The following is a 27024-nucleotide window of genomic DNA, read 5'->3' as shown; positions in this document are numbered from 1 at the left end:
TCGCCAGCGATAACTAATTGCTTACATTCACGTTCCGGCAAATACGGCTCGTGGGACGGCTCTCGCGGGTTGATTGTTAGTAGCTGAAGTATGTATCGCACTTTACTGCCAGCGAAGTGGGGTCGTCGCAGTAGGTGGTTTGGCGGTAATCCTCATCCACGGTTCCTAGATAATGAGCAGAGTCAACCAGCTCATCTCCCCACTCTTCACCGTCGTAGGTCAACGGCGGATACTCTTTTGCCCTGGTAATATAGTCAGAAGCTGCTGTTGGGTTCGCCACGCCGATGAGGTCCTTTCCCAAGATTTGAGCCTCGTCGCCTTGAACGCCGCTGCCATCACCGCTGTCTTGGTTCACAACGTGGAGAGGCACAGATGCTGTAGGACATGCTGATAAGTCAGTTGAAGCGGCCTGCCGCTTGCTTCGCTTCTGACACCGCTCGTAACTGTTTACATACAGCAGAGACTTGTCGCATGCGTCGTGGAGTGAGATAGGTGGTCTAGGCCAAATGTCGGCCCACTGCTTTCCAAGGTGGACGTCCTCGTCGTCCTCAGGGGGAGGGACAAGGTTCAAGACCGGTGTGCCCCTGGCTTGGCAACCGAGGTTGTCATCCCAAAAGCTTCCAGGCCAATAATCCATCCCAGAAGCATAACAAGGTGGTATTGCTACGGGGTGCTGCACTTTGGTGGTGCGGATTGTGGTTGAGTTTCTCAGGAGTCTCTTATATGTCCCGCCAATGGCCCAAGCAACGGGCGTTGAGGGTCTGCGGGCGGGATCGAACCGCTCTCCGAGATCAGCTTCCTGCTGGTGTTCCGAGTATCGCTTGTGGGAACAAGGTGGCTTATTAAAAAGGGCTTTAGAGGTTTTGGTCTGCCCAGAAATAGGAAGCTGCTTGCTGTCAGTAGGCACACTTGATTCTCTAGGTGCAGTATGAAGGCCGAGGTAGCGTTCAATGCCATGGCGTAGCTGTCTTAATTTCTCGAGCTCAACCTTGTTCACGTTATTCCTATCTGTGTGTGAGCATTTCATCGTAGCGGTATTAGCAGCTGACGCGACGAGGTTTCTCGTAGAGTGCTGACCACTGATGAGCTGAAGGGCGGATTGGTTCGCTAGACTCGCCACTGTACTGAGCATTTCGTGTGAATCGGGGCGATGTTCCTCTTGTCTGTGCCGGAATTCCCAGCTGGCCACTCGACTGAAGATGCCCATCGTGGCTAGCTGGCTGTTGTTGGGAGATTAAATAAGCTGGGTAACTGTCGTTAGTGGAGTGGTAAGAAGGAAAGGTTAGGCGTCTGCTGGCGGACTGTCAAGTTTGTGCAGCAACCAGGCTGCCGAGTAGCTCAACCCAGAGGGAGGGAAAGACTCGGCGAGACAAAGGGTCCCAGCCTGCGATTATTATACTCGGAGCTTGCTGAATGGCTTTGTATTGCTCGACGTTGGACAAAGGAGTCTCAACCCCAAAGCCTCTTTGTTTACTCGGTGGCAATATGTAGCCAGCCAAGCCAGCCTTTCAGGCCACCACTTTGCATCTTGTTCGAAGGACAACGACTCTCCTCATACGATTGCTAGGCCAAAGATCAAGAGACACTCTTCTCGCACCCAAAGACGAAGATAGAACGGAATAAACCATCTCAAATCACGGCGCGGTCCGACAACCGCGATAACACCGGCAGAATCTGCATCTGCTAGTGGCCGGAGAATAACAATGTAAAGTAAAATACCACAAGGAACGAGTATGAATGGGTTAGTAGCTTTAAACAACGAACCGAATTTACCAGTACAAAGATGCCATAAAACATGACCGTCATTGGAAAGCCCAGATCCCGTTGCTCCCCCAGCGGCCACAAGCCATTTTTTTCCATACCGTTCGCGCAAGACTTCAGGATGACAAGAAAAAGGGAATAGACGATGCTAAAAAATCTGCCATGTGCATTCTCGAAAAGAGAGGGAAAATCGACGTTAACAAAAATTGAATTTTTTTTTCTTTCTTTCCTTCAAAAGGCATACTTGACGATATCGTATCACAACAAGTGAAGTTGGTGATAATGGCGGAAACTTGAGTTCGACAGAGCTTATAAGGCCATGGCAACCGCCCCCTACTGTCACATGCTGATTCGTAGATGCCAATAAGCACCGCTTTGACTGCTGGTGCCTGAAAGATACTGATCATTGAATCGTATCTCTTTGCATCGTCAAAGTCGGGTTTGTCGCAAATACGGCCTCTAGCTGCTGCCAAGGGAGGGGAACGCAGACGTGTCCTTAGTGTTGATGGTTTGAGCGCCACCACGAGGACCTCCACGGCCACCCTCACGAGGACCATCGCGAGGGCCACCACGGCCACGGCCTCCAAAGTCACCGCGACCACGTCCCTCACCACGACCACGGCCTCCGCGGAACTCACCGCGGGCACCGCCGCGGGGACCACCCCGGCCACCGCCACGAGGGCGGTCCTGCTGCTCAACGAAGCGCTGGTCAATATCAACGACCTGCTTGACCTTGCGCTCACGCTCGCGCTTGGCCTTGCCACCTGAGCCGGCGATGAAGTCATCGTCCTCATCCTTGACAAGGGGCTTAGCAGCGGCCCACTCCTTCTTGAGCTTGGTGCCCTCGTTGGCCTGGCGGACCTTGAGGTCGTTGTCAAGGGCAAGCTTCTTCTCGGCCTGCTGGGCGAGGTAGTCGGCATACGAAATGCTCTTGTCCTCCTCCTCGACAGGCTCCTCGGCAGCAGCATCCTCGGCATTGGCCTCTTTCTGCTCCTTCTTAGCGAGCTCTTCGCCAGCCTGCTCGTCCTTCAGCTCGGCCTCACCCTCGGTGGCGCCCCATGACTGAGCGGCAGTCTTCTCGGATCCGCTGCCAAGAATCGTGAGCTTTGGTCCAAGGACATACAAACGGAGCAAAACCAGTTTTTGAAGGTTTACTTACCCTGACGGCAAGTTCTTAGCATGACGGTCATCGCGATCCCTCCGGAAGCTGCCACCACGTCCTGATAGTGCCATCGTCAGCCAAGTTCATGTGTCCATTGCGCTGGAAATATGCCAATGACTACTGATCAAACATACCACCACGGGCACGAGCACCAATGCCTCCCCGGGGGCCGCGGGCCTCGTCGGTGTTCCTGGGTCGACGATCGCCTTGAAACTGTCAGTTGGGCCCTGCTGGGTACTTCAAAAAGCTCTGAGGGTGCGGAATGGCTAGCGCACCTCCGTCGTTGCCGGCTCCACGGCGAGAACCAGCAGCAGCAGCGTTGCTGCGGGGGGCCTCGTCAGCACCAGTGCGCTTGGTCGTGTGGGTGACCTTCTTGTCGACCGTCTTCACGGGCGCCTTAGGGGTGTCGTCCTCCTCGTCATTGCCTGCAGTGCCGTAATTGGTATTTTGTCAGCAGGTGGCAAAACCAGTCAGTGAATTTCTAGCTTGTTGATCCAGTCGCGTACCGAGGAGGGCAAAGAGGTTCTGTCCATCATGAATCAGAGTTAGCGAAATGGACTGGCCAGGTCAACGGCGACAATGCAAGGCTTTGTGGCAGCACGGCAAATTTATTTGCGAGAATTGAGGGCATGGCAAGAAATTGCGATAGGGGGCTGAGGGGAAGGTGAAGCCAGTATTGTGAGGGGTTGTCGGTTATGACTTTTCGTGTGTGTGTGTGTGTGTGTGTGTGTGTGTGTGTGCGCTTGCTTGGTTCAAAACGTCAAGCCAGTCGATGAGGGGCCAAACGGGCATAGCCATTTCGTTTCCTTCATTCATACCTTCGACACAACTGCGCTCATCTTGTCGCCGGTTTAATCCGCCTTTCGGGAAAGGCGTTCTCGTGATTGCGACACTCAGGTGATGAGGGATTCGGTGGTTGACACGCCTAGCAACAGGACATGTCAATTGAGGCTGTTATTTGGGGCAGAGTTTGCGAAAGCTCAGGGTTTCGGGAGGACCAAAGGAGACCAGAGACGCCCCAGATTCAGGATTCGCACCTGCACTACTGCCTTTGATTGGTCCGAGCTCAGAAAGCCACACTCTTACTTCGGCTAGGAATTTTCAAAATCCAGGAAAGAGCAATCCACTTTTCTTTGTTTTTTTTTTTTTTTGATCGGGGCTCTTGCCAAATTGCTGTGGCTCTCACGTGATTCAATTGAGAAGGGCTGGAGACATCTCCATGGCATTTGACTCAACCCTTGCCCAACACCTGACCTGCCTGTTACAGAGCATTTGGGGTTTTTTACTTCACCCCTCATTAACCGATCTCATTTTGATTGAGGGGAAGAGCTTTACAGCGAACGCCAACCTCGATACGCCGAAAATGAAAGCGGATACTTGAGATCGTCTTATTTTTTGTCTAACAAAGAACAGGGGGAAACGTGAAACTATGAATATCAGCTACTCAGGTCGATCAAGAATCATTACCCAACTGGATTGTGCAACATTGACAGTATACAACTCATTCATATCCACCAGATATGAGTGGATCTGTAGGGCTGTCTGCCGGACTGATAATGATCTTGATCAATCCTCCTCTACGTCGGCTTCTGTTTTGCGTTCATATCTGTACTATAGCCCAATATCATCTACATCATAGGCAAGGTCGGCGACAGAAGCTTCATTCACAAGCACAAGTAGTAATCCCCGTGGACTTGGTTCCATAGGGACAGGTTTTCTGAGACCAATTCGTGCAGAGTGCACACAATATCGAGGCGACTGCCGTTGGTGTAGAATACCCCTCAAGACAGGTAGGTACACAAGCCTATTGACCGGGTGCTAAGCAAGGCTACTCCCGTAAAAGGTTGCCTCGTGTGGCGTTCAAACAAAAAACTGAACATGCCACACGGCAAGTACGCGTCGGGAGGACTCAAGGTGGGACAAATCGGATTTCCCGGTTTCTGAAATGTAGTCCCTACCGGATGAGTTGCGCCGTGGATGAGTCGCGCCGTGCCGGATCGGGCTTGTCGCTTCAATACCGTGCAAGGCGTCTCAGATCGGGGCTAGATGCCGAAAAACTACGATTAGGGCTTGGACTCCATACATAGTAATACAACTTTGCCCGGCCCGACTTTCGGGGTATGCTACTGGCATAAATCGATGGCATGACCCACTCTATCACGTATGTGCGACGACCTTGCAACTGGAAAGGCGACCAGATCGAGAACACATGATGGATAGATAATACAGTAAGCCGTGATAAACAACAGTGTGCTTGTGCTTTACTCGCTTTGGCGAGATGTGTGTAGTTATAAAGCCATTTCCGAAGTTCCCTGTGTGATATGAATAGTAAGAGAGGATACTCTTGTTCTTTCAAGCAGTTTAGCTCTGGTGCCGGGAGCATTGACTTCAATCTTCTTGCACCCCTTCGAGGCATAACGCTCGCTGTGGTCGTCACATAGGGAGGGGCATCGCAGATGAAGAAGAAGAAAAAAGAAAACGCAGACCGAACCGGCGCAAAACGCAACTTTTTTCGCGTCGGCGAAAACGCAACAGAAACGCAATCCACCTGCTTGCGTTTTGGCCGCGGGATCCGGCTGGTCTTAAAAGGGACAGTCGCATAAGGTCATGGGCTGGAGCATGGCAGGGGTTTACGAGGTGCTGCTCCATTGCCAAGAAGATCCAATTTGCCAGTGACAACAACTGCTAGGCGACGACTCAGGATTGGCTGGACGAACGGCACAACGTCCGGTTTCACCGAGAACAATGATTACTTACGAATCGTATTTCGCGGGAGCCAGGTCAGAGTCCTATTTACGTAATAGCAAATTACAAGGGCTGACATCATGCGACTTTCTTACTCTCCCAAGAGCCAAGCCAGAACAAGAGGTCTTGGGCAGCTTTATCACAGATACCCGTTGCAGAGGGGCTTGGTCTAGTTCTAGAACCGTTACTGCCTGCCTCTTTGTTTAGTCTAGATGCCTTGGTTGCCATGTGCACGTATGCATGTATACACGATGGCGTGGTCAGGCAGACAGGTATGCCAGTTGCGGCCTATAGAATGGTGAAAGCTGGCGCAGGTCGCCTTGTCACTAGAACTAGTCTCAAATGCAATATTCTCTTGATTTTGTAATCGTTTCATTTCTACATTTCTTGAATTTTCCCCAGCCTAGAAACTCCTCGCGTAGCCCGCTGCATAAAATGTATTTTCAGAATCAACATAGGCCTGAAATGGAAAGCAAATAAGAGCAAATAAGCCTGGACGTTTATGAAAGAAGTGGCCACAGGATAGCCCTGGGTACAAAATGGAAACCGCCCTTATGGTAGTATATTCAGTTGTGCAAGCCAAAGAACAAAAAACACAATAACTTTTCCTGACCTTGATTCGCCCATTTTCACAGCATCAGAAGAAGAAAAACCTGTCGTCCGTCCATATAGAATAGACAGCCATGGACTTTAAAACAGAGAGTAGGGAGAAAAACAACGCCTCACCAAAATAATGACACCAAAACAAAACACAATGTCAAGCCGTTATATCCACCGTGTTGGGTATTTCCGTAAAGCGTCGCAAAAGTCGTTTTTTTATATATATCACCCCGCCCGTGTGGAAGAAACAATGATCAGTAAAAAAGAATTAAAGACATTCAGTAGAGAAGATAAGGGTTTGAGAACCGTAATCGGGTGGATAGATTATGAATCATATGTTCAGAGCGTTTGAAGTGGCCGAGGTATCACCTCATGTTGCTTGTGTCGAAAGCAAACTGGCTGCCATTAGGAAATGCCATACTTGCCGTAAGCCCAAAAGGGTCCCAGTCAATACCGGTATCGAGCAGTTGTGTCATTGAAGGGTAGGCACTGGTGGTATGTGTAGCTGTTGAAGTGACTGCAGGTGACGGGGCGATCGAACTGTCAAGGGGGGTTCCCGTTGCTGCAGGGCTCGAAAGGTTCAAAGGCTGTCCCTCTCCGGAATATGGAGCACCGGGATACGGTCCCGGTCCTGAGGGAGTATCTGGCGTCTCACAATCATCCATCATGTTGTCTGCAGCATCGTATTCTTGTTCTGTTATTTTTTTTAAAAAAAAAATTGTCAGCCATCAGGTACTCGACTTGCAAAATTGATATAATAGGCCTGGCATCTGGGTTCCTTCCCCCCCCTCAGTTTGGCACGAATGAATGTTCAGTGTTTCTGCTTACCAAGCTGGTCGATATGGCTCTGAAATGCCGGGGAAGGATAGAAGGGCGCAGATGGTGTTGCACCGCCAGCTGTAGCGGCAGCCACACGCATGGCATGAGCACGATGGGCTGCTGTGTGCATTTGCTGCTGCATTCCCCTTGCGGGACCGCCTGGCGTTAGACCCTGGGACATCGCTACCCCCTGCTGGGGTTTCATGCCACCCGGTGGCATTCCTGAGCGGTTGTTCGTCTGGTTGTGATCAGAGGTAGAACCTGCTGGGGAACCAGTGAAGATGGAGTTCGTGTTTGTCGGAGAAGCTGAGTGAGAGGATGCCCCTTGCCTGCTTGCCGGTGATGGGTGTAGGACGCCAAGACCTGGCTCCATCTTGGGCGCTATACTAGAATTTGACCTGCGGGAGTGGTGTCGATTCAACAATGACCTCGAGATCGGAGGTGGTGGGACCAAGTTCTGTGGCATATGCGTTGGGCCCAAGTTTGGGCTCCCGGTCTTGGCACGCAACTCGGCCTGCACATCGATGCCTGGAAATAAAATGTTAGATAAGAATGAGAGAAGAACGAAGAGAGAGAAATCAGGCTGCGACAAAAGCAAGCCGATAGGGCTTACCTTTTTCGAGTAAAATGCGTTCAAGAAGCGAGTTCTTATAACGAAGCATAAGACATTCATCTGCCGCATTGCGATGAGCAGCCTGGAGCTGGTGAAGATTCTGCTCATGTATCTTGATAGCTTCCTCAAGCTGCTTGATGTACTCGGTCCGCCGCTCACGGAAGGCAGCCTGGGCCTGACGATTGCGCTGCTTTCTCTCCTCTGAAGTTGCATAGATCTAAGATTGATGTTAATAACCACTCGGACGAGGTGGGCTAAACACAAGCCATGTCCCATATCTTAACGTGCATGGACTTGGCCCATACAAAATAACATGTTGGAAGGGCGGCCGTGCTCTGCATCAGACTAAGATTGGATGAGTGATAGCAAGGATTTGTCAACAACTTACAGGCTTGCGACCACCTTTGCGTTTTGGTTGCTGTGTCTCTTGAGGCTCCTGATGATTGCCGTTGTTTGTGGCGCTGTTGCCCTGCTGGGTCTGCTGCTCGCCCTCGGGGCTAGAGCCAACAGTGTCTGGAGTATCCTCCTTGACGGGGTCTTTTCTGTCGATGGACATCTTGTCTGCCATACCTGTTCGTCAAGACGAGATCCGCCAGACCCCAGGTAGTCGAAGTGGAGGGGGCGGCTTGGCAGTGCCGTTCCCACGTATGAAAGGAAGAAGAAAAGTAAATGAAAGATTATAAGTGCCAGTTACCTGCCACTTATCCGCTGATGGTCCTGCATCCAGGAATGAGAAGATGCAATTTCTTCTCTGCAACTAATCTAGGGATTGACAGGCTATGTATAGCCAGGCTCTTTTGGTTTGTTCTTTTAGTAGCTTAGCTTTGATTGCCTGGCCGGTAAGTGTGAAGTCGAGCGGTGGTACCGGGGCGACAAGTATTTGCTCCCGGGGGTGGGCGGCGCCGGGAGGCAGCCGGAAGACGGCGGCTTGGCAGTGAAACGTCAGAAAATATAAATATAGAAAAAAAATGAAAATGAATAAAGTGCCGATGACGCAGGTCCGGACCCGAGCTTTGATAGACGGGCTTAGGCGCGCGGCAGCGGGTTCAGGCCTGATGCCGGTGCCGGGGGTATGGGCGCAAAAAAAAAAAAAAAAAAAGATGCGATGCGATGATGCGATGCGATAACGGGCAGCACCAATCAGTACGCACGCTCGTTGGTCAATTGACAAGCGCTTGGGCAACAAGCGGCAAGGTTAACTGAGATCCGAGAGATAAGGCCCCGGGTGATTGCTTGGACGGCAGGGGTTTGATCCAGATGTGCCTGGACTTGACTTGTCGGTTTGTCCAAAAGTTGAGATAAGAGAAATGTCGATGACAGGTTCAGTGGGAAATCTGCAGAGGGGTTCGGGTGTAATTTTTATGTAAAAGAAAGAGGAGAGACGAGGGTCAGAACGGCTGGTCCACGACGGGTAACAAGACACAAAAAGGTCCGCAGCCGCACGCCAACCAAGGACTTGAAAGTCAGCTCCTCTTTCCTCTTCCTTAGCCATGCAACACACCCGTGCTAGGGCTTCCCCTCCCCTAGACCGAGCCAAGCGAGCTGGGGACCCTGCTCCAGCGACTGACTGAGTGTGAGGTCCAATTTTGGCCGAAGAGCGGAGCTCAACTTTTTTTTTTTTTCCTCACTCTGCTTTGCCTTGTTACTTCCTTCCCTGGCGACGAGGCGTTTGCCCCAACATGCAGAAGCTACGCCACGTCGTAGGGACAACAGTCAAGCAACCTAGCTTGAGCCCGTGCTTATTTTCAGAGTTGGGGGTCACCTGCTGACCCAAAAAGAGAGCCAGCAAAGATGGTAAATTCTATCCGGGTTGGGCAAGAGGTTGCTTTCGGTTCTTGGAAGTAATGGACGTTGGTGTGGCTTCTTTGCATGTAGCGACTGCTTTTTGGGATGCAGAGAATTTTCACGCCGTCTTTCCTGGGCTGGAATGAATGATGAAAAAAAGGTGTGGGTGGCGTGTGATGTGGTCGTGGTAAACGAACGCCTCCCCCACTCCAGCAGTTGCTCGCCGTTATGACACCAGACGTTTGGTGGACGACAGAACGGCTTCTCCAGTGAGAATAGATTTTGTATCGGAGCGGGTGTCTGTAGGTTAACAGAAAAAAGTCTAGCCGTTTGTTGATCGGGTCTCTATATGAAAGGAAGAGCTGGGTGGGCAGTTGAACAGTAACCCGGCTGGCAGAACGGTTTACTTTGTAGCAGACAGAAGGGTATATGGCCAAGCTAAAGACAGAGGGTAGAAAGAATAGAAAATTCAACCATTGGAGCCAAGAGGATACAATTATGAGGACTTTATTTCAATTTTCTCATTTAATTCTTTTCACCAAGGGCAAATCCTCCCGTTATATCTTGGGGAAAAGTTCGAACGTAAGTACTCAGGCCATGTTCGTTCCTCCATGCCATGTTAGTGCAGTTAGGGCTCCTCTCGCCCACTTCTCCGACCCGCTTGCGCCGCCATCCCAGAGCATCCACCCTCAGACGGCCGGAGAGTCACGACTGTTACATTCAGGGCCTTCCAGCGTTTTCGGGAGCGTTTTTCATATTTTGATAAGCTGGATCGAATTGCCAAGAACGCTTCTGCCCGGGATTTGAATGTGACACTGTCTATTCTTATGCGAATGGGAGACTTCCATCGCATCTCTCCAGGAAATAATTTCACAACAGCTAGGTAACCGACTTTTAGCTGCTCCCTGCCAGATTGAGCGAAAGTGACTTTTTTGTCTTCTTTTCTCTGACTCGACTTGCCTTGAACTGTTTGTCTGCCAATCCCCAGAATGCTGGTTGAGCTATTTACCAACAGCCATGTCGTACCTATCTGTTTTGTAATGATACAGAAAAAAAACGATGAGAAACTCTCCTCCCCCCCTCATATTCGGAAGGGAGGCAATCAATTTACAGAGCAAAATTTCGACTCGACAAAGGATGGTTGTGGTAGGTCCTCAGTGCCTTGGATGCTTCGCTTCACTCATAATTCCGCAGGTCGTTGAGCCGGGACGGTAGTCGGCTCGGATCCTGGTGTCGGCTGCGGGGACTTTTCTCCGGTGTCGGAGCAAAATGAGAAATTGGCCGCAGGTGCCTCGTCAAGCTGGGATGAACGTGGCCACCACAATGACATACTTGTTGTGTGTGTGTGTTCGCTGGGCTTGGCTGTGAACAGCTGCCAGACGCGATGAACGCTGCGTTTCCACCCTAACGTGCTGTGCTTCAAGTCTCGAAAACCAAGGTCATTTGAGCATAATCGATTTCTCCAATTTTTGGTTGGCTAAAAAGGAAACGAAAGTAGACGACGTCCCTTGACCAAGCGAGTGGGCCCGACCCGAACACACCAGGCCTCGTCTTTCGCTGAGCCGAGACTTACCAAGTCGAGGCACTTTGACCCTGGTCATCTTAGCACACCAGATGGTACCGTACCAGCCATCTGCATAATGTGCCGGTCTTTTGTAGTTGCGTTTTCTCTGCGTTTGTGTTTGCGTTTGCTCTGCGTTTATAACTGCGTTTTCCTTTGCGTTTGCAATTGCGTTTTCTCTGCGTTTTCTCTCTAGTTCTAGTTTGTTTTGTTGTTTTTTCTTCACGCCTCTAATAATATGCCCCAACAAAATGGCCGGATGTATGTCTTCCTTTTCCATGCCTTATTTCCCACTCCGTACGTTGATCAACAAGTACGGTTCATCCCGCGAGATGGAGATTCATTGAATGGCAGAAATGAGGATAAGTGTATTTCAAGTTATAAACAGTCAAACCACCGCAACATCAAGTTACAACGAGGGCGAATAATGATCTGCTCTTCTCACAAAGAACACAAGGCAAGACTAGCATTGGGACAACACTCCAGGACCAATATAGGTACAACCACTTGGTAATTGCGCTAGAAAACGTTGTTCAAAGTTTCAGAAGAGCATAGCGGCCGGTACGGCCGAGGCGGCAGCAATAAGATATCGACGTTATGGCCCGGGGGTGATGAAGCTGTGTGCGAGTGTGGCATGCACCGCCACGTCCAACCTGAATCCCCGCGGAGCAAGCTTGCTAGCGACCATCGGTCGGTTCTATCGTACCGTACCATCTGCATTCTGCACCGCGACATTGTTGTGCCAGGTTGTCTTGGTATAGACAGAGATTCCGCACACACCGACCTCGTCTGCCAGGTGACAGTGGCATATTAGCGCGACATGCATGGTGATCAGTCAATCCGGAATACTCAGTCGATTGGCTGCTCATCTTCCGAGTGTCCGGGGGAACCGCATTGTCGGGATATGAGCGCGTGACCACTTTGTTGCTGGTGGCGTTCGCATGCATGGGCGCAAAAATCAGGCATGGTCTCGAATCATTTGTCACTAGGGCTGCTGACGGCGCGACGAAAATATTGACCGCAAAGACGATCAGAAGGAACAAGTATTCTTAGCCACTGAGCTAGATGCACTTGTTATAAAGTGAGCCGATTGAAAACTACCACTATTAGCCCCACTTTAAGATGAATTACACTCGCCGAAGAATATTCCGTCGTACTGTACCGGGTTTCTAGTGTTGGCACGTTGTGCTGCTACCACACTGGTCCTTCTACTGCAGAAACCGATTGCAACACCTTCGCCTCCTATCACATCCGGCGAGATCGTCAAAGAGGCGTTGTTCTTCTTGCAATGTCGATTTTTTCTAGACTGCAAGCTCGCTATCTATCTACTCCTTGCTACTGTAGTTCTAAACAATTCGTGCATGCACCGGTTTGCAGGCCTTGGGATATTGATATGTAGGTATGCAAGGACCACCAGATGGTATTACTCCGTACTTACCTTTTTCCGTATCCATATTCAACCTTGGGAATTACCCGTGCGATAGTATTGAAAGACTGTTAGAGCGGCCCTCTGATTATGGACGAGCAAGGGAAGCTCCGTAAACCCTGGATCTCAATCGTAATAACGTCGCACTGGTCCTAGACTAGCTCTGTCAGTTCGTATGTTCCCTCGCCGCGGTGCAAGAAACAGCATCAAGTTGTAAACAGAATGTCCATCGAGCAAAGCACGTTGGATGGTACACGACGTGATTCTTCACGTCAGAAGTTCGGTCATAACTAAAGAATATCCCGCACAGCTCAACGCGATGGCGGGTTGAATGGTGCGATAATGGCGCTTCAGACCAATCAAATGAAACATGCTATTAGTGGGTCGCCGCGGCACTTTTGGAGCTTGGACCATTCAGAGGCTCGGGATTGGCTCCACATGGACAAAAATGTTTGTTTACTTTCCAAAACCCCCGCCCATGTTTACATGGAACACCACTTTTTCCACCCTGACATCATCCACGTTCCTCCATTCTTGACAACCCCAGTCCTAGCCTGGAGTTATCGAGATTAGAAGGCAGCGTTCCTCTCCTCCAGATATAGGATCTTCTTTTGTCTATTGAGGGAACGGAAAGTAATTATCGCAACATAGTCGAATAATGGCGCGCCCCCGTCGCTCAACGCGCCTGGCCGCGAATGCTGCTTCGGAGGTGAGTGAAATCGAAAAAAAAACTCCCAAACTTGCACACCGCAACTATCCAAAAAAAAAAAAACACCCGATCAAAAACCAACCAGGCATCTGCAATCGTGTATTAAACTTTGGAAGGCCTTTGCTGATATAGATGAATAGGAATCAACCCTTCCTAAGCAGGAGCTCGGCTCGGTGGAAGAGACTGATGAGACCACTCCCGTCGAGAAGACCCCGGCGAAGAAGAGCAAGCTTCCCAAGAGCAGCAGGTCAGCCAGAGGCAGAGCAGTAAAAATCCAACCAGCGGAGAGCAGCCCATCGCGTGCCCATGACACGGCTAAGGATGAGGCCCATGCGGCTTCCTCCCCTTTCCCGCGAACTCCGGCATCGTCTGCCATCAAGCCACCAGCAACAGAGATGCATCCCGAGCACTACCACGCTTCTACCGCCGCTCCTTCCTCTGCTTTGCACCTTGGATTCTCAGACATCAATCCCGCAGGCCCCCTGAACTCATCACCTACCATGGAGGTGACGCAGAGGGCAGCAGCGGCACCGTCGCGCAGGACCAGCACAGTACCATCAGCGCCATTCACTTTCCATCTTGAAAACCCAAACGCTGCAACTGGAGGCCTCAGTGAGCGTACTAAAGCACTCCTCGAAGATATGCGTGGCGACATTGAGCAGATCGCGGCGGATCTCAGGGCTAAGCGTGACCAGGAGAAGGCGGAGGCGGAGGCAAACGGACGCAAGATCGCCTCGGCCAAGGGAAAACGTGGTCGATTCAGTGACGTACACTGGAAGGAACTTCAGAAGATGGACTCGATTGTCAATCACCCCAGCGTCCAACGCTACAAGACGATGAATAGCAACGGCAGTAGCAGCAGCATCGCTGGTAATGTCTCGACCAGTCCGGCTCAATTGACCAAGGGCATCAAGAGAACGCAATCCAAAGCAAACCTCAACGACTCGGAACCTCGTAGGGGTACTGTGACTGCTGAGTCCTCTAGGAAGCCGCCCGCAAAGTTTCCCATCTCACCCGCCAAGCGGCAAAATGGTCTTTTCGGGGGCGGCAGCGATGAGGTGCCTCAGTCCGCAGTCAAGCGGGCAAGACAGCGTATTGAGGACGATGCATCTACTGCTCGGCCTGTATCAAGAGATGCCAGTAGCATTCCACGGCCGACTACCGCCGGCAGGGAAGGCCCAGGCCTCCCGCGATCTCACACCACGGTGCCGGCGTTGATGACTCCAACAAAATCATCTCTGGCCCGATCTGCCGCCTCGGCGGCAAAGCCAGGCCCGAGCGGGACCCTCACTGCTCCCGCACCACCAGGACGTCTCAAGACATCTGCAAGCAACAGCAGTTTGGCCATGGCGTCCAAGATTGCGGTACCAGTCCGGTCACCCAGCCGATTCGATAGGATCAAATCGATGCTTCGAGGAGTGCAGAAAGATGATAGCCCCAAACCTGGTAGCGCCCTGCCTGTGCCAAGGGCTTCTGGTCTTAAAACACCCTCCGCTTCTAACCTCGAGAAGCCACTACCTGCAGTGCCGGCAACTACTCCTTCTCGCAAGCTTATGAAGCGTGTGGTCTTCACTCCGGATTCCAAGAAGCCCGTCACTTTTCTGGGAAATGATCGCACCCCTTCTCCGCTGAAGTCAATTTTGAAGTCGGGCTTGCCCCGGTCGAAAACGATGGGCAAGCTACCCGAAGTACACTATCCGAATCTAGACACAGTCATGGATGAAGGTGAAGGCCAGGAAAGCAGCGTGCCCGCGGTACAATATCCGGATTTGCAAACTCTGACAGATGGACCCCCCGATCTTACGACGACCTCAGAGACTGATGGTCTCGGTTCGGCGGTGCCTGGAACATTTACTTTTAGAAGCGATCACACGATCGAGTTCGGTGGCACCTCGCCTGTCGGCTTCGGCGGCTCTCGCGGTCAGTCCAGTGTGAGGCATGTTCGGCAGTCAATCATGCCTTCGCAGAGCTCCATGGCGATGCCCGGTAGCTTTCCGGACTCAGTGACCGAGTTCACTAACGGAGGCGGTGGTAACTCTGGCCAGCGCGAAAACAAGGAGAACCGTGCCCCGTCAGCATTCCTGCCTGCCGTAAAGCATGGTCTTGGTAACAAGAAGCGCCATCGTGCGGACTCGGATGATGAAGACGAGGTCTTTGAGGAACGGGCAACCAAGAGGGCACGTCAAATTGAGGACGGCGAAGCTCTTTTTGGCTCAAGCCGTGGTGCCAAGGGGTCGGTCAGTGTGCCCCCTAAGGCTCGCAAACAGCATCCGAGAACGATGTTGTACAGCTCGCCCAAGAAGCCTTCAGAGTTTCCCGGGGTTGGTACTAAAACCCCATCCCCCGTGAAGAGGTCGGGCATAAGTCTCAGTCGCCTTTCCATGCTTGCACGTCCCAAAATGCGAAAATGAGATAATTTTTGCTCGCGCGACATGTCTCTCGAGAGGCTCTAATTTGTCCGGGTCTTCAATGACGATTAGACCGCCGTAAGCCGAATTGCTTACGACTGAGCGACGCTCAGGGAGTCAGTCCTTTGTCATCAACAGAACGGTGTAATCTGTGCCGTTCGTGCAGTCTTTTTGCACTTTCTAGAATGTCTAAATACTTTGGTTCTATTTTTCTTCACTTTAAAAATCGTAAGAACCCCTTTCCCTGGACATGTCATCAGCATGGTGTGACCAGCGGGCGGAAAGGGTCAGACTGCGAGGTTCCGCACAGGCTTTGTTTGGGTTATGGTTTCTTTTTGTTGTTCGCCTCTACGATAGGTGATGGGTTGGGCAGGTCATGGAGTTTATTTGAAAAATGAACACAAAAAAGCAGGCAACAACTTGTTTGATGGCAGAGACATTTAGAAGAGGAGGCTAGGGTCGACCACTGAGACTTTTTATCTTGGTTCTAACCGAATCTCCTGTTCTCTGCTTAAATGTTCAGCTACTGCGTCTCTTTGTTTGTTGGATTATGTTTCAGGGAAGCCCTTGGGATTTTGGGATCGCTGGTATATTTCTCTTGCATTTATTTATGGTCGAGTGTACATCATTATCTCGCGTTTGGTCGGGTCGGTCTAGGAAAATCGCAAAGCATTTATGCTTCGTTCTTAATTCAGCGCGCCTTTTGGCCGTCGTTAACAAGCTGTACAGCTGCCTCTCTTTCTGTATGATATGCTACCCGTGCAATAAGAGACTTTTAACGGCTTTTCCAGACAACAGGGCTGTCGATCTATGGCTTCGCGACAAAGTGCTGCCTGCAGGTGTCTCTCCAAGTGAGTTCATGGTCAAAGAGGATGCAGCTCTCTGTGTTGGGTGATCTACAATTCCCAGGTGGGTAATTTAGGTAGGGTAGGAACTTGAAAGACGGGCAGCTAGGTACCTACCTACCTATGTAACTGCCTCAAACCTACTATGGCTAGGCTGGCTTATGTTTTCATGTTGGATCACTGGGAAGGCGTGGCCTGAAGAGTCCTTTGATCTAATCGACGCGAGCAAGCAAGCAAAAACGGGAGTACCGAGTTTTGACGAATGGATATTGATGTTGATTGGATGTTTTGTGGCTGTTCCCATCTTGAGGCGGCGGCTATTCTGGTACTTTCTTGGTAACCAAGGTACAATCTTGTAGATACTATCATCTATCAGTCCGTTGCCATTCTGCATCGCCTTTCCTAAAAATAAAAACAAGTATACAACAAACCTCTCCTAGGACAGAGGATCGCCTCCACCAAACATTGTTAATAGCAGCCATTAGTCACAAAAGCTCTACCGTCAAACAACGTGCATCCCGCTTCTCGTTCCACAAGCACATCTATCGAATGCAGCCTATACTCGACACTTCAGTCTCCCCCCGGCGGCCAGTGCTGTCGGCCGCAGCCTCAGAGCCTTCGATATCGACTTTGAGGCCGGTCTTCAAGGACTCTCTTAACCCGCGACATCGACCCGCGTTTATTTGCAGCTTCTGTCACCAGGCGCACCGGTCCTTTGCGCACGTCGTCGGCGAGTCTGCACGACTCACATGCGAGGGCTGCTACCGGGCCCTGGTCGACCTTGCCGTGTGCTGGAAGTGCGGCGAGCTCGTATATCGGGGTGACGCCTGCATCAGCCTCGGCTGGTGCTTTTGGCACCGCGTCTGCTTTGGGTGTCTGTTTTGTGGTGGCAGGACGAGCATGCAAGGGGCATGGGGACGAGGAGGAGGTGGTGGCGGGGAAGAGGACTGGCAGGATGAGTTTTGCACTAGCAGAGGCGCCGCGGTCGAGCTGGATGAGATTCCGCTGTGTCAACACTGCCTCCTGAACCTGGCGGGGGAGGGCGCCGATGAAGATGAAATCGTTCGCTTGGCGTTGGACTCGGCCCACAAGGGGGATTCACAGCTGATCCGGGCAAGATACGAGAAGAACAAGCAGGCGACTTCAGGGTCTGATGCAGCACTTCCTGAAGCCCAGGATGAGCCATGTTGTCAGCTCATCGTAAGTTTAATCCGATAAAGGCACCCGAGCAACTTATTTGGACTGCCACTGAAATGCCTGCTGATTTGATATTGTGTCTTTGTCAAGTCACCCAAGGTGGTGGCTGCTCAGGTCGATACCGTATGCCCTGATCATATCGATCCCTCTTTAAACACCATTTATGTTTCCATGTCAGATCCTCTCAGTTGCCCCAGTTTTAAACCAAGTCCTACAAAGTCCATTCCACTCCAGATGCAGCCGTTTGCACGACTTGGGAACGTTGACGATGGAATCCAGTCAAGGCAGCAATGCTCTTACCGGACACGTGCCGCCTCTTCGCCGTTGACCAGATCAGCATCAGTAGCCTCGTTAGGTGTGCGCAATATCTACAAAAAGCCAATGGAAGCTGACAAGCTGCCAAGCTACCCGAGCCAGAATGTCTTCAAACGCATGGGTTTGACTTTTTCATGTGCTACAGACACCTCAAGGCCTCAAATCCGACGGCAAAGGTACTCCTTCGTCAGCAACGAGCCCAATATACGGCCCTCATTGCATAGCCAGAGCCAGCGGCATATGCAGCGAAGACATGTATCATTCCATGGTCTCTCGGCCGGCCAGGAAACTCGACCGGCAACTCTGATGGACATGACTCCAAGTTCACCAGTCCTAAAAAGGAGCACATCTGCACCAGAGCACGAGCAGCAAGCACTGTCATCTATGGATGGTCCTGCGCCCTCGAGAACAGGCACTTCTGCCATGTATACAACAAGCGCAAAAGTGACTCGAGTGACTCACGGGCAAAAGCCCATTCCTCACACTACCGCAACATCGAAGCACTCTGGATCCGATGAAGAAAGACAGCGCCAAGCCCGAAGTCCCTTTTCTGCGGCTGGAGAATCGTCCAAGCTGCTCGGCCGGCCCAGGCTGCAGAACAAAGCCCGCACCGTCACCTCGGTGCAAAAATCCACGGTCATGCAACAGAACTTCACCGATCGAGATACTCAAGGCATCCAGCCACAATGTACGAGCTCACCAGGCACGATATACAAAAGAACCGTGCCGTGTAAGGCAGGGCGAGCCACCACCCAGATCCTAAACGTTGGGCACACCGGAGTATGAACGTACCAGGATGTATCTGGAATGCGAGAGACGGGGGAAACAGGATGTCTATCGCCAGTATGTCTAGGCTTTTCAACGACCAAGATAAATCGAAATGAGTTTTATGGGTAAAAAAATGTACCCGTCTATCCTCCCATTCCTTGTATATGCTATTTTATATTTTTACATTGTCTCAGCTGTAAAAAAAACATCGGGACTCCCAGATCAAGACGGGCGTTACTACCGGGAGGAAGCTGTGCATGACAAATCGCAACCAAAATGTTCCGTTGTTTGATCGTCTAGAACAAGACTGTGCCGACAGAGCAGATTAAACAGCAACATCCACATCCTCGTGTGCCAACTCTTCACCTACTTGTCCCGCAGCCAGATCAGGAACGCTGGTGCCGGAATCATCGCCCTCTTTTGCCAATACGGTATCGTACATCTTCTGCATCGCCGGCAAAAACTCCACCGCCTCGGTGAACTCGCCGAGCTTGGCCCTCATGTGATCAAACGCGAACAGAACAATCATGCCCCCGTCAGCGCTGTCTCGTTTTGCCATGTCTCTGGGAATGGACGTGTAGCGTTGTGAAAAGTGCGTCATCAGCACCCTGCGCGCCTTCATGCGCCTCGCCACGAGCATAGCCTCGCCCATGGTGCTGTGCTTCTTGGCCATGGCGTCGACCAGCTTTTCGTTCTCAAAGGTCGCTTCGTGGATGAGCAGCGTCGCGCCCTGCCCTATTTGGACGAATTCTTCCGATGGGCGGCAGTCGCCCGAGTAGGCCACCTTCAGGCCTGTCTTCTCCCATGTGAAGACGGTGGCAAACGAGTCGAAGCAGTGGTCGGTCTTGGCCACATCTATTCGCGTGAGGCCGCCGAGGTCGGCTTGTTGAGTCTCACTGAATGTGATGGGCTCCGCAATGCGGGTTGTTTTGTTCGGCCTCGCCACGCCTCTGAGGATCAGACGGTTGCTAATATACTCGACGTTTTGATATTCTCTGATGTAGTTCATGAGGCCCGTAGGCCCGGCCACCGTGAGGAAAGGGGGCGTTCCTGATGATGTGGTTGCACTGAGAGACGAGGTGGCTGCATCCCATGCCTGGAGAAGCCTTGCGGTGCCAAGGTGGTGGTCTGCGTGAGGATGGCTAAGCCAGACAACACGCAGGTCGCGCAGTATCTCGTCGGCCTCCTCGATGCCATAGTGACGACGGAGCTGGCCTAGCGTACCTTCTCCGCAGTCGAACAGATAGTTTCCGGCGCCTGGGACGCGCAGAAGAGTGGCTGAAACGTTGCGATAGACGGACGGCAACGAGGAGCCAGTCCCGAGAGCAATCACTTCGGTATTTGGGCAAGGCAGGTTTTTGTTGTCCGCTTGGACAAGGAGCTGAAACTCTTGCTTCTCGACGGTCTCGCGAGCGGTCGCGACGAGTTGTTTTACTGCAGAAGTGGGTTGGAGCTCTTTGGCGTTGGTATCCAGCAGTGGCTGTGCTCTGTCGTCTTGAAATACTTGCCTGGGGGCCAGCTCTAATCTTACTTCAGGTTTCGCTGGCACAAAGGGTTTTGACGACAAATTGCTCATCGGCCCAGCGTTGTCGAATACGGGTAAAGGGAAACGCTTCTTGTCTAGATAGTTATGCCTAATCATGCCTTTGGTCGAAGCCTCAAAGACGACATGGTTCGCACAAACATCCAGCGACGAGACGGTGTGTCTCAGGCCACTGTGCTTTCTCATGAAGGCCAAGATCCTCTCATCGGCTGCCAGGCCTTTGCCAAGTATCCAGTAGATGGCGACTATGTCACTCATTATTTTTTCATTGTCCCATTCTGGCCTCGATATCAAGGACTCGACGTAATCAGCCGAGGGAACGTCAATCACAGCAAAGCCCACACCGGGAACAGGCGGCGCCATGACCATTTCGGGCGTGATCACTTTTCCAGAGGCTGTGGTGACCGACTCGCCCATGCACACTCGACCTCTTAGCTTCTTTTCGAGCCCAAGTCTTTCGGCGGCTGCAGTGTCAAACTTGCCACGGCGCGACTGTAGTCTAACTATGTAGCACATTGAGGTACTCGAAGGAGTAGTTTTGGGGAGATTCCGTATCTGGCTTGCGGACCAATTCCTCCTGGTCAAAACGGTTATATCTGGAACGGGTTCCGAGCCCCCGGGCATAGGACCGCGGTATTCCTCCAAGCTGCCATTCTTGCGTACATATAGAGTGGCGTCCCTGCTGGCCTGGGACAGATTTGTCTCGACAAGACCATCCAGCCGCCAATCAGTCTCAAACATGGTCATGAGCACCGACTTGACAAGCTCCTGGTCTGTTTCACTGAGCATCCCGGGCCCAGGCTCGCGATCATCGTGACTGACCTTGGCCCGCTTTCTGCCGCCAGGGGAGTGGCTTGTGTTGGCCGATAATGGAACGTGCCACACACGAATGTTTTCGTCCTCCCAGTCATGTTCGGAATTGCTCGGATCGTCTAGCCTCGGGTCGGCCAGAATCTCGTTCACATCCAGGGGCATTTTTTGGCGCAATATGAAGCTGCGACCCAGGGCAAGATAGTATGGCAAGTTCCTGCCCCCGCGCAACCACAACTTGGTCAACTTTGAGGGTTTTGTGTCGGTCTTTTTGCCTCTGGAAGCACTGTCCTTTGAAGCCATCGCTTTGGAAGCCGCCAGTGTGAGCGCCATGCCCATGAGGCCGCCGCATGTTTCGGAACCGATGGTGCCAGTGACCATGATTTCCTCGAGCTTGATCATGGATCTGTCATTGTTCCTATCGGCAAGCACACGCTGAGTGCCCTCAGGGATTCTTCCAATCAAGTAGCGGCGCGTATCGCAGTGCAGCCATATCGCTGACCCTGCAGTGTCGGCCGTCGGGGCCCAGACAATATCTGCCTTGGAGTACATGCTTGCTTCGTATGGAGAATTATCGGTCTGCGTCCGCTTGTGCTGACTACGGCCTTTCGACTTGACGCGCGCGATGGCGAGCCACGAGGGGGCTTCCGTAGGATCACCGAAGGCGTACGATGCCTTGAATGGTGCTAGGATTACTTCGGGTTCGTCGTCGAGCGCAGGGGGCTGCCGGCGGTAGACTTTATAGTATCGTATTTGCAACAAGTGTTTGTTGCCAATGCTAAGCCTTTGCACACGTGGCGGGGATTTCAATGCGCCAGTGACCCAGTGGACGGTCCTTTGCGCAATATTCATGGAGACATTGAGGGCAGTAGAGTGCTGCCAGTCATTGCCCAATGAAGGCAAGTAGACTTTCACAGGCTCCTGCCTAAATTACTGCTGCATTAGGTACTTTTAGTCACTCTTTGCATCAATTAGCGGAGAACGCCCCGCTATTAAAAAAAAAAAAGTTGATCTGATCGTGGACGAGCTAGCTGCTGGCCGACGCCGTTATCATCACGTGGAGATATACTAGTTCTAGAACTAGAACTAAATGATACGAAGGCCGTTTGCAGTTCTACCTAGGCACAATGCCTAGTCTATCTAGACCTAGGTCTAGTTCTAATTCTCATCGCCAAGCTGATAAAGTACCATCCGTACCTGCCTTAATTGACCATGACCTGTAGTCTTCTCAGGCTCCAAGCTTCCTTCCTACGGTGTCGAGTGGCTGCGAGCATTGTGTCTCTTGGTCAAAGTATCTAACCTGCAAATACAAGATCAAAGGATACAAATAACATTATATCTCCTTGTCTCTTTCAACCTCCTAAAATCTGTTAATTTACATGCAAACCTGGACCGATGTCGTCTGGACCCTTTGCATGGTCTCTTACTTCACGCTCGTCAAAGACATCATGGGCATGTTTCCGTCCACTTCTCCGTCGACCGGGCTTATTTGATAAGTTTCCCACTCGTGCCGCTTTCTCGACTTGATTTCGAATTATCATACCTGGATCAAGTGGTCCGCTGGTAGCATTGACTGCTTGCGCTCCAATCATAGGGTCTGCTCATTTGAGATTGGCAGAGCGGAGTTGGGCGTGAGCCGAGCCGATGCTACGAGCAATGTAGTATGCAGTACCCAATGTACACCAACTTACCCCGCGCGCTCATCACAAATACCCGTTCAACTAAGGTACCTATCTATCTACCTACCTATGTAGGTAAGGTAGGTCCCTACTATTGCATCTTATATATGGCACTGGTATATGTACAGATTGGATTTGGTTGATCCTTTGGATGGGCCTGCGACTGCTACGCAAGTACGTAGGACAAGACAAACAGGGACAAGGTATTATGCAGACCGCAATCAGGCACCTTCCCGGCTGGGCCATAATACGGAGAAAAATATTACAAACTGTTGCAGTCTTTGACACGCTGATAATCATAAGATGGCGTCCTCCCACACAGGCCCGCCCTTGTGGTCCACCTTGGGCCTGAGGGCTTGCTTTGCCCACCTGTTACTTCTCTTGTGCTTACAATGGTACACATGAAGTCTTCCATAGTCTTACTCGGCCTGCTGCCGCGGGCAGTCCTCTCACAGATAAATGACACCTTGGGAATCGGCAACGGCTTCATAACTCTCAGCACCACCAACTTCAATGCCCAAATCGTTCGTGATTCTCAAGTTCTTGCTTCCCTCAAAGCGAACGGCGACGCCTTTGACTTCCTGCCATTCGACTATATTGGAAGAAGAGCCAGGAATGGACAATACCACTGGGGTGACGTTACCTTCCGCTATCGAGCCGAGGGCGAGACGGCCTGGATAGACGGGGATTCTGCAGCGCAACGCCGCCCTGTAGTCAATGCAGAGTCACCATCACAAGACACGCTCGCCTCGTCCAATCTCGCCCTGACGCTGCCCAACAGCCCCTTGAATATCACCAGACAGTGGATAGAAGTGGACGGTGATCTCGGTCTTCGTTTCATCATCGAGAATTCAGGATCTTCCAGAATCGAGCTGGGAAGCTTGGGGTTTCCTGCAGAGTTCAATAGCATATTCACTGATCGCCACGCCGCCGATATGCAGCGCTTGTGCTCACTATCAGACCCGTACATTGGCATGGACGCTGGTCAGATTAGGGTTGGGCCAGTGAGCGGCAGTGGAGCTGCACTTGTAGTCACTGCTCTGGGTTCCACTCCGATGGAGGCATATCGCAACCTGCAAGAGGGTAGTTATGAAGGCACTTGGTATGGAAGCCAGACCTTTGAGGGGTTTTACGAATGGCAGACGCTGTCCAAGGCATGGGCAGAGAACGAGTGGCGCAACACAAAGCCATGGAACCCTGCATCTTCCCGGAGCCTTGACCCAGGAGAGAGTGTGCAGTTTGGTCTGCGTTTCTCTGTTGCCAAGGAAGGCGTCAGGGGAATCGATGCTACCGTAAGGGCGGCCGGAATACCGACTGCCGTGGGCGTTCCTGGATTCATCGTGTCTTCAGGAGGACCCGCACAAATATTCTTGGACTCCAAGGCTGAGGTAACGTCCATCACTTCTGATCCGGCCGGTATGTTTCAGGCAGCTCAAGACTCGCCGAGAAAATACATCATAACCCCGTCGGCCACGGCCTGGGGTCGGGTGCGCTTAGAAGTGCAATACGCCGATGGGAAAATCCAGACTATTCACTACTACGTCACCAATCAATCCACCCAGGTCGTGACAGATCTCGGACATTTTCTTACCACGGAACAATACTACACCGATAAATACGACCCTTTTGGTCGAGCGCCTTCCGTCATGACTTATGACTACGAGACACGGTCAATAGTTGAACAGGACTCGCGCGCGTGGGTAGCCGGCCTCAGTGATGAAGCGGGCGCCGGCTCGTATCTGTCTGCATTTATGAAACAAAGCATACAGCCCAATGCAGAAGAGGTAACCAAGCTTGAAGCATTCGTTGATGGCGTCCTCTGGAAATCCCTTCAAAGAAGTGACTACGGAGTCAAGAAGAGCATATTCTTTTACGAGCCCGCGCTGGTGCCTGGCTACACATACAGCCCCAGTCTTGATTGGACATCATGGACTAGCTGGAACAAGGCCGGAGCGGATGACATTGGGCGAGGTTACAATTACGTTCACGTTGCTGCTTCATACTGGTCCTTTTACCGCGTTGCTCGTGGTTATCCCGATCTCATCAAGGCGCATGCTTGGGATTGGTATTTGAACCAGGCTTACCAAACTACAATCAGGATAATGAAGAATGATGTCTTTTATAGTGACGTCGGTCTCATGGGGGAAACTGTTTTTGGAGAGATCCTGACTGATCTCAGACGCGAGGGACGAACCAGCGAGGCAGATGCTTTATCTGCAGCGATGAAGCAGCGAGCTGCACACTGGGATACGCTGCAAGTTCCTTTTGGCTCAGAGATGGCTTGGGACTCCACTGGACAAGAGGTATAGATGATACCGTTGAGAGTCAAAACTGCCCTTTGGGGTTTTGATCGATGAACATTGTCTAACGGGTCCCTGAATTATTAGGGTGTCTACTATTGGGCCAAGCAATTCGGCTTTTCCAACACCGCAACAAAGGCTCTCAACAGTGTTTTGGGTTACACGCACAATATACCGCATTGGGGCTACAACGGCAACTCCAGAAGATACTGGGACAATATGTGAGCGTTTTTTTTTTTTCTTTTCTCAAGCACTGACATCCCTATAAAGGCAGGCGCGCTGATTTCTCTGCTTCAATCCGGCAGATACGGTGGCAAGCTGCGCAGGATAGAACGCCAGATACATCACTATGGCAGTGGCTTGAACGCCCTTGTTCTCCTGTCTGCCTTCCGCTCGAACCCGAACGACACATACTTACTCCGCACCGGCTACGGAGGTATGACTGGACCCCTTTCCAACATCAACCAAGACGGATTCGCGGCGGCGTCTTTTCATTCGTGGCCAGATACACTCAAATGGGATGGAATCAGCGGTGACTATGGCTCTGGCTTCCTGGGTCTAGCCCTCGGTTCGGGCACCTATCTAGTGGAAGACCCAGAGCTTGGCCTTGTTGCTTTCGGCGGTGTTCTGGAGGGGACAACGGTGAGAACTAACGATGCTGTGCGCCGCAAGATTTTCATTGGACCTTTGAACCTGTTGATATCGGTGGATGCGGGGATCATCCAAGACTTCAGCTATATCGCGGGTAGTCAGAGTGTTTCATTAACGTTGGCTCAACTCGACTGGGTACCCAGAGCGCCAAGCACTGTTGTCTGGGTCGAGTCTCCATCCGGGTCATCGTTCACGGTCACGACTTCTGGGGTTGCACAAGTTCGCGGGGGTTGGCAGGTACCATTGACGGCAGACAGCGTAATGGTCGAGGTTGGACCAGCTTGATCTGTAGACTTTAGTATAGATCGATAAGTCAAAGTGGGCCGAAACATCAGTCAAGGCACGGATTCTTTTAGCTTCCATAACTGTTGTCCAAACTGAAGTTCCTGATCAGCCGCTTTGTTTGTTGCCTGGCGGATGATCTCGAGGCAAGGCAGAGCTAGTTCCCCTATCTTTATAGTCATTGCCCATCCGCGGCCAAGTTGCCATTCCCATCTTTGCGCAGCAATCTCGTCCCCAATCCTGACAAACCCCTGACAATACTGTCCGAGAAGCACAACGCTGCCGCGAGCTCGAAGATTCTGATCCTCCATTTGCATCACGATGCACCGGGCAGCGCCGCCGACCAACGGCCTGGCCTGACCGTCTTCGCCGAGGGCCCCAGGGGTAGGTTCCCCATCATCCCAGAGCTCCTCATAGTCGGCCTCGACGCCAACTTCCGGGTTCAACATGCGGCCTTTTTCCAGCGTCGTTCCGTCCAGCTGCGGGAACATGTCGCCCTCGTCCGCGACCAAGTCCACGGGATCGAGCTGCGTGCGCGAGTCGATCCAGTGCGTCCATTTGGAGTGCGAAATGTCCTCGCCGTCCGCGCCCTTGCGGATCCCCGACTCCGAGGTCCCGGCGATGGCCCAGTCGACACTGGAGACCGGCAGATGGCTGACCCCTCCTTCCTCGTGGTTGGAAGGGAGCGGTAGCATCACGCGCAGGTCCACGAACCGCCGGCCTGGTGAAGTCAGGACCATGGTGGATGTTGGCTCTGCTGCCGGGGCTGGTGGCCAGCGAATGTATTTTCTGATGGAGATGCTGCCCATTTTGAATGTGCGATTTCTGTGCTTTAAAAGGACGGCGCTTTGTGAGAGTGAGAAGGAGAGGTACCTGTGGTAGCGTAGACGCTGACTATTGTAGTTAGTTCCAAGACAGTGATACCCCCGGCGAAGTGGGGAAATACATGTGTGAATGGTGGAGTCAAGCGAGCTTCAGGAGCCATTTCGTGTGGGCACATGTACCTTTTCATTGCATCCACCCAGAAGGTACATTGTCTTGGGGC

At 51.8% G+C, this 27024-nt stretch overlaps 9 protein-coding genes across 9 annotated transcripts; 3 read left to right on the top strand and 6 right to left on the bottom strand.

Moving 5' to 3' along the window:
- Positions 1-76: 76 nt before the first annotated feature.
- MGG_05308 (uncharacterized protein) lies at positions 77-1245 on the bottom strand (the record flags this gene model as incomplete). Its single annotated transcript, XM_003712822.1, has 2 exons — positions 1078-1245; positions 77-1008 (listed from the first exon to the last, which is right to left on the bottom strand). Exons 1-2 carry the CDS (start codon positions 1205-1207, stop codon positions 77-79), a joined length of 1062 nt encoding a protein of 353 aa, XP_003712870.1. The 5' UTR covers positions 1208-1245.
- A 370-nt stretch (positions 1246-1615) lies between these two features.
- Positions 1616-4181, bottom strand: MGG_05307 (uncharacterized protein). The gene is made up of 6 exons (XM_003712821.1): positions 3742-4181; positions 3430-3448; positions 3199-3348; positions 3058-3129; positions 2921-2981; positions 1616-2848 (listed from the first exon to the last, which is right to left on the bottom strand). The coding sequence occupies exons 1-6, from the start codon at positions 3760-3762 to the stop codon at positions 2221-2223; spliced, it is 951 nt and encodes a 316-aa protein (XP_003712869.1). The 5' UTR covers positions 3763-4181; the 3' UTR covers positions 1616-2220.
- Positions 4182-5932: 1751 nt separating this feature from the next.
- On the bottom strand, positions 5933-10022 carry MGG_05306 (uncharacterized protein). The gene is made up of 4 exons (XM_003712820.1): positions 8089-10022; positions 7701-7917; positions 7097-7615; positions 5933-6962 (listed from the first exon to the last, which is right to left on the bottom strand). The coding sequence occupies exons 1-4, from the start codon at positions 8266-8268 to the stop codon at positions 6634-6636; spliced, it is 1245 nt and encodes a 414-aa protein (XP_003712868.1). The 5' UTR covers positions 8269-10022; the 3' UTR covers positions 5933-6633.
- Positions 10023-10665: 643 nt separating this feature from the next.
- Positions 10666-12107, bottom strand: MGG_15141 (uncharacterized protein; the record flags this gene model as incomplete). Its single annotated transcript, XM_003712819.1, has 3 exons — positions 11753-12107; positions 11059-11155; positions 10666-10910 (listed from the first exon to the last, which is right to left on the bottom strand). The coding sequence occupies exons 1-3, from the start codon at positions 11870-11872 to the stop codon at positions 10666-10668; spliced, it is 462 nt and encodes a 153-aa protein (XP_003712867.1). The 5' UTR covers positions 11873-12107.
- Positions 12108-12994: 887 nt separating this feature from the next.
- On the top strand, positions 12995-16360 carry MGG_12890 (uncharacterized protein). Its single transcript, XM_003712818.1, has 2 exons — positions 12995-13181; positions 13322-16360. Exons 1-2 carry the CDS (start codon positions 13131-13133, stop codon positions 15590-15592), a joined length of 2322 nt encoding a protein of 773 aa, XP_003712866.1. The 5' UTR covers positions 12995-13130; the 3' UTR covers positions 15593-16360.
- Positions 16361-17334: 974 nt separating this feature from the next.
- On the top strand, positions 17335-18867 carry MGG_12891 (uncharacterized protein; the record flags this gene model as incomplete). Its single annotated transcript, XM_003712817.1, has 2 exons — positions 17335-17634; positions 17722-18867. The coding sequence occupies 2 exons, from the start codon at positions 17335-17337 to the stop codon at positions 18730-18732; spliced, it is 1311 nt and encodes a 436-aa protein (XP_003712865.1). The 3' UTR covers positions 18733-18867.
- MGG_05303 (ribonuclease Z) lies at positions 18741-22028 on the bottom strand. Its single transcript, XM_003712816.1, has one exon. The coding sequence runs from the start codon at positions 21917-21919 to the stop codon at positions 19040-19042; it is 2880 nt and encodes a 959-aa protein (XP_003712864.1). The 5' UTR covers positions 21920-22028; the 3' UTR covers positions 18741-19039.
- A 1110-nt stretch (positions 22029-23138) lies between these two features.
- Positions 23139-26040, top strand: MGG_05302 (uncharacterized protein; the record flags this gene model as incomplete). Its single annotated transcript, XM_003712815.1, has 3 exons — positions 23139-25049; positions 25134-25267; positions 25352-26040. The coding sequence occupies 3 exons, from the start codon at positions 23139-23141 to the stop codon at positions 25980-25982; spliced, it is 2676 nt and encodes an 891-aa protein (XP_003712863.1). The 3' UTR covers positions 25983-26040.
- On the bottom strand, positions 25880-26866 carry MGG_05301 (uncharacterized protein). Its single transcript, XM_003712814.1, has one exon. The coding sequence runs from the start codon at positions 26786-26788 to the stop codon at positions 26033-26035; it is 756 nt and encodes a 251-aa protein (XP_003712862.1). The 5' UTR covers positions 26789-26866; the 3' UTR covers positions 25880-26032.
- Between the last annotated feature and the right edge of the window lie 158 nt (positions 26867-27024).

This window comes from Pyricularia oryzae, chromosome 3 (genome assembly GCF_000002495.2).
Source record: "Pyricularia oryzae 70-15 chromosome 3, whole genome shotgun sequence".
Taxonomy (NCBI): Eukaryota; Fungi; Ascomycota; class Sordariomycetes; order Magnaporthales; family Pyriculariaceae; genus Pyricularia; species Pyricularia oryzae.
Note: the sequence above shows the minus strand (reverse complement) of the source record. Positions and strands in the feature narration are given on the sequence as shown.

Bases quoted from the DNA above. Each gene is read 5' to 3' on its own strand.
- MGG_05306 (XM_003712820.1), bottom strand. From the start codon at position 8,268: ATGGCAGACAAGATGTCCATCGACAGAAAAGACCCCGTCAAGGAGGAT. The intron at 7,616-7,700 runs GTAAGCCCTATC...TTTTATTTCCAG, and splicing joins ACGCATTTTACTCGAAAAAG to GCATCGATGTGCAGGCCGAG. The intron at 6,963-7,096 runs GTAAGCAGAAAC...AAAAAATAACAG, and splicing joins GAGCCATATCGACCAGCTTG to AACAAGAATACGATGCTGCA.
- MGG_05307 (XM_003712821.1), bottom strand. From the start codon at position 3,762: ATGAGCGCAGTTGTGTCGAAG. The intron at 3,130-3,198 runs GTGCGCTAGCCA...GACAGTTTCAAG, and splicing joins TGGAGCCGGCAACGACGGAG to GCGATCGTCGACCCAGGAAC. The intron at 2,849-2,920 runs GTAAGTAAACCT...GATTCTTGGCAG, and splicing joins GCTAAGAACTTGCCGTCAGG to CGGATCCGAGAAGACTGCCG.
- MGG_12890 (XM_003712818.1), top strand. From the start codon at position 13,131: ATGGCGCGCCCCCGTCGCTCAACGCGCCTGGCCGCGAATGCTGCTTCG. The intron at 13,182-13,321 runs GTGAGTGAAATC...ATAGATGAATAG, and splicing joins CCGCGAATGCTGCTTCGGAG to GAATCAACCCTTCCTAAGCA.
- MGG_05303 (XM_003712816.1), bottom strand. From the start codon at position 21,919: ATGAATATTGCGCAAAGGACCGTCCACTGGGTCACTGGCGCATTGAAA.
- MGG_05301 (XM_003712814.1), bottom strand. From the start codon at position 26,788: ATGGGCAGCATCTCCATCAGAAAATACATTCGCTGGCCACCAGCCCCG.